At 45.0% G+C, this 10,000-nt stretch overlaps 1 protein-coding gene across 1 annotated transcript in view; it reads left to right on the plus strand.

Annotated features, from left to right (window-relative positions):
* The first annotated feature begins 3,071 nt into the window (after positions 1–3,071).
* Positions 3,072–10,000, plus strand: part of LOC126980186 (protein jagged-2-like) — an 84,602-nt gene continuing 77,673 nt past the window's right edge. The window contains exon 1 of the mRNA XM_050833693.1: positions 3,072–3,119. Within this exon, the coding sequence (XP_050689650.1) occupies positions 3,072–3,119 (48 nt within the window). The remainder of the gene's footprint in view (positions 3,120–10,000) is intronic.

A 10,000-nucleotide genomic window follows, 5' to 3' on the forward strand; every position in this document is an offset into this window, starting at 1 on the left:
GGGAAGGGAAGAGAAAGGGAGGAAGGGAGAAAGATTCGAGGGGTGATGAAACAGAAAAAAAGGGATACGAGATGAAGGGAAGGGAAGGAAGGGGAAGAGAAGAGAGAAGAAGGGAAGGAAAGCAAAGGGAAAAGAAAGGGAGGAAGGGAGAAAGGTTCGAGGCGTGATGAAACAGAAAAAAAGGGAGGGGAGATGAAGGGAAGGGAAGGAAGGGGAAGAGAAGAGAGAAGAAGGGAAGGAAAGCAAAGGGAAAAGAAAGGGAGGAAGGGAGAAAGATTCGAGGCGTAATGAAACAGAAAATGGGAAGGAAAGATGAAGGGAAGGGAAGGAAGGGGAGGAGATGGGGAAGGGAAGGGGAGGAGGAAAGGGGAAGGTGTGAGGCGTGGTGAAACAAGCAAGGGGAGGAAGAATGAAGGCTTGGGAAGGGGAGGAAGGGGAAGGGATGGGGAGGGAAGGGGAGGGGAGGGAAGGGGAGGGGGAGAGAATCGTGAGTAGGTTGGCAACACTCCTCCTCCTCCTCCTCCTCCTCCTCCTCCTCCCCCTCCTCCTCTTCCTCTTTCTTATGTGTACTTATACTTGTTTCTCTCTCTTATCTCCCTCTTTCTCTCCTATCTTTGGTGTTTGCGTGCGTGTGTGCGTGCAGGCGTGTGTGTGTGTGTGTGAGGAAGGAAGGAAGGAGGGGAATTCATCCTATCTCTTCTTCCTCCTCCTCCTCCTCCTCCTCCTCCTCCTCCTCCTCCTCCTCCTTCCTTATCATTCCATCTACTCCTTTATCAGCCACTTCTTCCTTCCTCCTCCTCCTCCTCCTCCTCCTTGACATCATCCTTCACTGTCTTCTTCTCGCTTCCTCTCTTCCTCCTCCTCCTCCTCCTCCTCCTCTTCCCTCCGGTCATCATTCCTCCCTATCGCTTTCTCTCCCTCATTCCTCCATTCCTCCCTCCGGACATCTAAACCCAATCTGCCATTCTCCCTTCTTCCTCATTCTTCTTCTTCTTCTTCTTCTTCTTCTTCTTCATCTTCTTCTTACGGAAATGCTTCATTCTTAATCGGATTCCTTTTCCTCTTTTTTTCTTTCTTTTTATTCTTTTTTTTCTGTTTTTTTTCTCACTTCATTCCTTCTTTTATCTTCTTTTCTCTTCTTCTTCTTCTCTTCTTCTTCGTCTTCTTTTCCTCCTTCTCATCTTTTTTCTCTTTATTTTTCATTTTTCTCCTTTTCTTCTTTTTCTTCCTCATTTTCCTCATTTTCTCTCTTTTTTCTTCCTCTTTTCTTTAATCTCTTCCCTCCTTCCGAATTTCCTTCCTCCGTATTTCTCTTTCCTTCCTCTCTTCCCTTCTTTCCTTCCATCATTCCTTCCTTCTTTCCTTTATTCCATTTTTTTCTCTCTCTTCTTTCCATTCTTCATCCATTCTTCTCTTCCTTCCTTCCTTCTCTCCTTTCTTCTTCATTTCTTAATCCTTTCATTTTTTTCTTTCCTTCTTTCCTTCTTTATTTCCTTCCTTCCTTTCTTCCTTCTTTCCTTCCCTCCGTTTCTTCTTTCCTTCCTTCCTCTCCCTCCCTTCATCCCTCCTATCCTTCCTTCCTTCCTTCCTTCCTTTATCCGTCCCTTCCCTCCTTCCTTCCTTCCTTCCTTCCTTCCTTCCTTTATCCATCCCTCCCCTCCTTCCTTCCTTCCTTCTTTCCTCCAACAATCCTAATCTTACGCTACTAAACATCACAACTTATCTCTCCCTCTCTCCCTCCTTCTCTCCCTCTCTCCCTCCCTCTCTCTCTCTCTCTCTCCTTCAGCACCAGATTAACCGATAAGGACTCAAGACCTGCAATTCCTGCCTCCACTGACAATGTTTTGGGCCGATCATATCCCTGAGAGAGAGAGAGAGAGAGAGAGAGAGAGAGAGAGAGAGAGAGAGAGAGAGAGAGAGAGAGAGAGAGAGAGAGAGAGAGTAGCCCCTTCAGTGTATGCTACAAAGGGCTCCTCTCTCACGAAGGAAGAGGAGGAGGAGGAGGAGGAGGAGGGGGAGGAGGAGGAAGATGGAAAGGAAAAGAAGAAAGAAAGAAAGAGAGAAAAATATATAAAGAGAGAGAGAAAGACAGAGAAAGAAAGATAGAAAGGAAGAAAGAAAGAAAGAAAGAAAGAAAGAATGGAAAAAAGAAGGAATAAGAAAGAAAATGGAGGAAGTAGCAGTCGAGAGAGAGAGAGAGAGAGAGAGAGAGAGAGAGAGACGGATAATTATGTGTATGATGAAGATGAAAAATGAGAGATAGAGGAGAGGAAAAGATGGAGGAGGAGGAGGAGGAGGGGGAGGAGGAGGAGGAAGAGGAGGAGGGGAATAAGAAGAAAGGAGAAAGATATAATTATGTGCATGACAAAGATGAGGAGAAGGAGATAGAGAAGAAGATAAAGGAGGAAGAGGAGGAGGAAGAGGAGGAGGAGGAGGAGGAGGAAGAAGGGAAGAAATAAGTGTTGGGAAAAGAAAATGACGGAGAAGAAAATGGTGAAGAAAAAGAAGAAAAAGAAAGAAAGAAATAGAAGAAGAAGAAGAAAGAAGAAGAAGGAGAAGAAGAAGAAGAAAACAAGAAAAGGAAAAGAGGAAAAACTGACGTAAAAGATTAAAAAAAAGAGAAAAAACAAACAAAAAAGAGGAAAAACAGAAATAAGGAAAAGAGGAAAAGAAGGAAAGGAAAAAGAGAAGAAGGAAGAAGAAAAAAAAGATAAAGACGAGAGAGAAAGAAAACAAAACAAAAAAAATCATAACATAACACAACATACCATCCCATAACATAAAGTGGGTGTAACTATATACAAATCCACCTGCCTCTCTCTCTCTCTCTCTCTCTCTCTCTCTCTCTCTCTGTCTGTCCAACCATCTGTCTGTCTGTCTGTCTGTTCACCCAGCTGTATCCCCACCGAGCTCTACCATTGGTCACCTTAAGTCACGAACCCGCTCCTCTGATTGGCTTTCTTATCACGCTCGGCGGCTTATCATTGGCTAACATCAGGGGGAGGGAAGCGTGGATTGGTGGGCGTGAGGGCGTGGGTGTGGTCAGGCGGCAAGGGTGGGGAGAGGGGAGGATGGGGTGTGGGGAAGATATCGTGACTTGGGTGAACAGTGAGGTGGAGGTGGGTTGGTGGGGAGAGGGGTGGATGGGGAGGAGAAGAAGGGCATCCAGTCTTCCTCCCCACTCCACCCGGTTCCTACTCCCCTCTCCTCTCTCTCCCCTCTCCTCCCCAAGTCAAGTCTTCCACCCACTTAAATGTCAAAATCGTGAACGGTTAAACTACTTCTACTACCAGGACTTTCTCACCCCCTTCTCCCCACCCTCCTCTCCCCCCCTGCTTCCTCTTCCTCCCCTCTCCCCGGACACCCTCTCTCTCTCTCTCTCTTCCTCCCCTTCCTCCCCACTCGTCTCCTTTCCTGTCTTTCTTCACTTCTCTTTTCTCTCTCCCCTTCTCCCCATCCTCCTCTCCCCATCTGCTTCCTCTTCCTCCCCTCTCCCCGGACACCCTCTCTCTCTCTCTCTCTTCCTCCCCTTCCTCCCCACTCGTCTCCTTTCCTGTCTTTCTTAACTTCTCTTTTCTCACTCCCCTTCTCCCCATCCCCCTCTCCCCGACCCCCCCCCCTCTCTCTCTCTCTTCCTCTCCTTCCTCCCCACTCGTCTCCTTTACTGTCTCTCTTCACTTCTCTTTCTCTTCTCTCTCTCTTAATTCCTCCATTTTCTTTCTCCTTCTATTTTTTTTCTGTTTCCTTTTATTTTCCCATTTTCTTTCATTTCCTTCCTTTATTTTGTTTTTTATATTCCTTCCTTCCTTCGCTTTACTCATCTTTATCTTTTCTCTCTTTTCCTCCATTTTCTTCTTTCTTTCTTTCTTTCTTTCTGTCATTTTGTTTATTTTTTCTTGTTTTTTTTCTTGTTTTTTTTCTTTTTCGTGATTTTTTTGTTTTGATTATTATTTCTTTTGTTTTGTTTTTGTTTTCAGTCATCTCTCTCTCTCTCTCTCTCTCTCTCTCTCTCTCTCGTTCGTTATCTCCGTAATATATGAACGAGACGGAGAATTTAAGACCTCACGCCATCACCACCACCACCACCAACACCACCACCACCACCATCAACACCACCACCACCATCACCACCACCACCACCACCACCATCACCACCACCACCACCACCACCAACACCACCACCATCACCACCACGGAGAGAGGAGTTCCAATTTTTCTTTCTCTATCTCTAATGAAATGCCCCCCACTACCACCACCATCACCAACACCACCATCACCACCTGAATCACCACCATTACGCGGCCCAACACCACCATTCTCACCACCATCACTATCCATCACGAGCAACCACCAACACCACCATCACTGTCACCATCACCACTACTACTACTACTACTACTACTACAACGTTCATCACCACCACCATCACCACCACCATCATCACCATCATCATCACCATTTGTCACTGTTACTCAAGCTGTTATCAGCGAATTTATTCCATCTTATGACTGTCGCCACCCATCTCTCTCTCTCTCTCTCTCTCTCTCTCTCTCTCTCTCTCTCTCTCTCTCTCTCTCTCTCTTAGGAGGAGGAGGAGGAGGAGGAGGAGGAGGAGGAGGAGGAGGAGGAGGAGGAGGAGGGTGTTAGGAGGCCAAGAGCCAGGAGAGAGGAGAGAGAGAGAGAGAGAGAGAGAGAGAGAGAGAGAGAGAGAGAGAGAGAGAGAGAGAGAGAGAGAGAGAGAGAGAGAGAGAGAGAGAGAGAGAGAGAGAGAGAGAGAGACATGCTCCACGGATTTTCGACATTCTTTTAATTAACACTTCAATCGACCAATCCACTCTCCTCCACCTCCTCCTCCTCCTCCTCCTCCTTCTCCTCCTCTTCTTCCTCCTCCATCCTCAGGTCACCCTTGGACAAGGTGTAATACCTGATCTGTCTCCCGTGCCAGGGTCACGGTGAAGCCTCTGGGCAGCAGCAGTGGTGGATTGGACTGCAGGCAGAGGATCTCTTTATGAGACAATGGCTGGAGTTCCAGGGTCCTAGTCAGCTGGACCGTGCCTAATTATTTAGGCCTGCGGTGTAGAGGAGTGTGGCGACCTCTACACTAATAAAGCCTCCTGGGAACCAGTTGTCGGTGAGCTCCTGTCCCTCCCCTCTATCGACGGTACTCCCATCTCTATTCTGCATAACAGCTGGTTCTTGTTTTTTTTCTCCTGAAAGAGATATCTTCCGTGGGCCATTTGAGGTTGTACCTCCCGGCTTCTAGGTGGAGTTTCTGAGGGTTTATCTTATACTCAAGGAATATTTCAGTCTTTTGGTCTCTCAGGAAGGGCGTCTGATACTCTCTAGAGTTGGTGGAGAACACCTGGTGACAGGTGCCACTGGCCAGGCCTCGAAAGGGTCGCAGAGTTGGGTTAGACGTTTCGGAAAGTGGGAACGAATTGCTGGTTCCTCTCCTCCTTTGCCAGCTCTGCTCTGTGTGACTACGCCGGCCCCGTTCTATGGGACAAAACTTCGAGGACAATAGCTGAAAAGCGCCGGGTTGTGAAAGTCTCTCTCGTGACCGAGGCTCAGGACAAGCGATTGGTCTTTGAGGCGTTTTCAAGACCCTGTGGGAGCGAACTCCCAGTGTTGGAGGCATCTAACACAGCAGTATCTAATTTCCATGCACAATTTTTATACAATTCAATTTATGGTCACAATTTAAAGTATTTCGAAAGCGCTTTTAATATTTGCCCAAACTGTTAACTCGCTTAAAATTCTAACAATGCCTTCGAACCTTAAGTGTGACGTCTGTCCCGGACGTTTTGCAGCTCAGTTCTTCCAGCTTAGTAAAAATTTCTGCATCTGATTTCAAAGATTACATCTACAGAAGGCTGTGACTGAGTGGAAAGTCAAGCACAATGATCTTGAAAAGAAATTTGTAGCCCTTCAGGAATTTGTTTTAACAAATGTGGCAGTGACTCCACTATCGATGGTGGAGAGGCCCTCCACTGAGACTGTGCCCTCTCCAGACGACCCTCCTGCTTCACGGGAGGACGTGTTACCTGCCTCACAGGTTGACTCCCAGCCTGCCTCACAGGATAACCCCCAGCCTGCCTCACAGGCTAACCCAAAGCCTGCCTCACAGGCTAAACACAAGACTGCCTCACTGTATAACCCCAGGACTGCCTCACAGAACAACAGCCAGCCTGCCTCACAGGCTGACCCCCAGCCTGCCTCACAGGCTAACCCCCAGCCTGCTTCACAGGCTAACTCCCAGCCTGCCTCACAGGACAACTTCCAGCCTGCCCCACTTAACGCTTCTCTTCCTGCTTCACAGGATGTCGGGTTCCAACCTGTAAGGAATGGAGCCAAACCGAAGCAGGCAACCAAGGATTTACTGACCCCACTACCTTCAATAGGTTCCAGGTGCTGGCAGACACCATGGAGGATGAGTTCGAGACTCGCCTAGTTGGGGACTCCATGGTGCGTGGCCAGCTGGTTGAGTTCTGTGGTCGTTCATCAAACGGCCGCAGAAAACGTTACTGCTATCCAGGTGCTAGACTGGACGACATCACCGCAGCGTGCGATGATGTCACGAGAAATGCCGACCGAAACACCCTCTTTGTCATTCACGCGGGGACAAATGACGTAAAGACAACCCTTTCTGAGGAACTGCTTGAGAAATACCGCCGCATGATCAAGCAGTATAAACGTAAAACGGATGCCAGTAACATCATAATCTCAGGAATCCTCCCGAGGGTCGGTGCCGAATCTAGCTTTTACAGTAAGGCCTTCAGCACAAACAACAGACTTCAGTCCCTTTGCTCACAAGAACACGTCCAGTTCGCTAACTTGTGGAACAATTTTTACTACGATTCAGACTTGTTCCTTGCTGATGGCATCCACTTAAACCCTGTTGAAGCAGCCCGTTTCGGGAGGCTGCTCTGTGACCAAGTGGCTCTTCGAAAGCCAAAAAAACGCGGAGGCGAGAACACCAGCAGCTCCACCGTAAGCGAAACCCCCGACTCGAATCACATTAAAGCTTGCTATGTAAACGCTCGTAGCCTACGTAACAAATTTGAAGACTTAGAAGTCCTCGCAGCTACAAATCATTATCACATCATCGGAGTCACAGAATCTTGGATAGACACTTCAAATAGAGATTTCATTGCGGAATATAGATTACCGGGTTATACCATTTTTAGTCATGAAAGAGAGAACAGACAGGGTGGAGGCGTTATCTTTTATATCCACAACTCTCTCCATCCAGTATCCGTGAAAACAGATATTATAACCAATGTAGACACGGTCTTCATTGAAATTAAAAATAAATCTCGTAAAATAGTAATTGGACTTATCTACAGACCGCCAAGGCAGACTCTTGATATCGACCACGCATTAAGTGAATTATTATTAGAAACAAGTAGCAGTTGCGAGGCAGTAATTGTTGGGGACTTTAACTTGCCAGTGAAAAGATGGGGTGAACCGTTGAACTGTCATACAGGGCTCGACCTGTACACAAATTTACTAGAAAGTGATTTACATCAACACGTTCAAGAACCGACTCGGGAAAATAATATACTTGACCTTATCTTTTCAACGACAGCTGATCTAGTTAACGAAGTAAATGTTGGTCCAGTTTTGAGTTCTAGCGATCACCGAACAATCACATTCAGCATCAATATGAAAGAAAGTAAAGTAACCCCTAGTAAAGAAAAGGTGCCTGATTATCAGAGAGCGAATTTCGAAAGACTCCGATCAATTCTAAATAATTCTGACTGGACTGAAATCACGGCGGAAACAGATATTGATAAATCTTGGGGGGCCTTCACCACAATATTGAACAATGCCATAAGCATATGCGTACCCTATCGTAACAGACGTTCAGCTTCTAAGAAGAAACCCAAATGGTGGAATAACGAAATTCAAAATAGCCTATCTCCTAAAAAACGCGTATACAGTAGGTACATATCATCTCAGAGCGAGGCTGACAAACTAGAGTTGGACAGAATTCGCCGCGAAACCAAGAAATTAATAAAACGAAGCAAGAAAAATCTTGAAGAATATATAGCGGAAACAAGTAAATCTAATCCTAAAGAATTTTTCAGCTATGTAAATAATAAAAAGTCACTCACTTGTGGTATCGGACCGCTTGCTAATGAAAATGGTAACCACACGAACGATGAAAATGAAATGGCTACAATCCTAAATAACTTTTTCGCATCCGTATTTACCGACGAAGATTGTTTATCACCTCAACCGCCGGAGGTTAGAAGGACCGAAAAGATGTTAAGTGGCGTGCTCATCGTAGAAAGTGACATTTTATGCACAATTGAAAAGATTAAAGTAAGCAAAGCTCCTGGTCCAGACAAAATTACCCCTAGGGTCTTAAAAGAAATCAAACATCAAATTTGTAAACCGCTCTCCATCATATTCAATAAATCTTTAACAGCTGGAAAAGTTCCGTCGGATTGGAAACTTGCAAATGTCACACCAATTTTCAAAAAGGGGGACAAGTCTCATCCAGGAAACTATCGACCAATTAGCCTGACATCTATTGTTTGTAAGTTAATGGAGACTATCATTCGCGACAATATGGTGAAATTCTTCGAAGAAAATAATATAATAAATAATTCGCAACATGGCTTCCGTAGTAAACGTTCGTGTTTGACTAACTTACTTGATTTTTTCATTATATTTTGAGGTGTTCGATGAAAGCAGATCAGTAGATATCATATATCTGGATTTTCAAAAGGCATTTGATAAGGTCCCCACCAACGATTGCTCAGCAAACTACTGGCGCACGGTATCTCGGTAACATTCACAATTGGTTTGGACTGGCTCTCTGAGCGGAAACAGAGAGTAGTTCTAAACGGTGTTACATCTAACTGGCTCGATGTCAAAAGCGGCGTACCTCAAGGATCAGTGCTTGGCCCCATGCTCTTCTTAATTTATGTTAATGATATCGATGATGGGCTCATTTGCAAAGTATCAAAATTTGCTGATGACACAAAATTGCTAGTAAAGTAACTGCGATACTCGACGAAGAAGCTTTACAATCAGATATAGATCGATTTGCACGTTGGGCCAACAAATGGCAAATGAAATTTAACGTTGAGAAATGTAAAGTGTTGCACATCGGAAAAAATAACAATTGCGTTCGGTACGTAATGAATGGCCAACAACTTTCTGCAGTAAGTAAAGAAAAGGATCTTGGAATCACTATATCAAGCGATTTAAAGCCCGGTCAGCATTGTTCAGAGGTAGTTAAAACTGCAAACAAATTGGTTGGCTTCATCGGACGAGTCTTTAATAATAAATCGGAAAAAGTAATATTAAAACTGTATAATTCGTTGGTTCGACCCCGTCTAGAGTACTGTGTACATTTTTGGTCTCCCTACTACAGAAAAGACATAGAAAAGTTGGAACGGGTCCAACGAAGAGTAACAAAGATGATTCCTAGGTTGAGAAATTTGTCATATGAACAAAGGCTTAAAGAAGTAAATTTATTCAGCCTATCAAAACGAAGAATGCGAGGCGATCTAATAGAAGTGTTTAAAATGTTCAAAGGATTCAGTGATATTAATGCGGAAGATTACTTTACAATTGATCGATCAAATAGAACAAGAAGAAATCACAATTTGAAGATAAGTGGTAAAAGATTCTCGTCGCACGAAGCTAAACACTTCTTCTTCAATCGAGTTGTTAATGTTTGGAACTCTCTACCTTGTGATGTCGTTGATAGTACAACAGTTACGGCCTTCAAGAATAGATTAGACAAGTGTTTTGAATCCAACCAGCAACTAAGATATTACTCATTGTCGTAATAACGTTAAGTTCTTTCGAATACTGGTGTCCTTGTCCGCTTTTATTGCCCGGTTAGTGGTAGCAGTAATGGTAGTTCTTTCCTACATAATTTCCATGCAGTTTTTCCATGCTGCATGGTTCTTTTTCCTTTCCTGCCAGCTTTGGCTGGAGGGATGGGGGGGTGGGGAGGAGCCTTCGCCTTTGCTGTCCT

Source organism: Eriocheir sinensis, chromosome 1 (genome assembly GCF_024679095.1).
Source record: "Eriocheir sinensis breed Jianghai 21 chromosome 1, ASM2467909v1, whole genome shotgun sequence".
NCBI lineage: Eukaryota > Metazoa > Arthropoda > Malacostraca > Decapoda > Varunidae > Eriocheir > Eriocheir sinensis.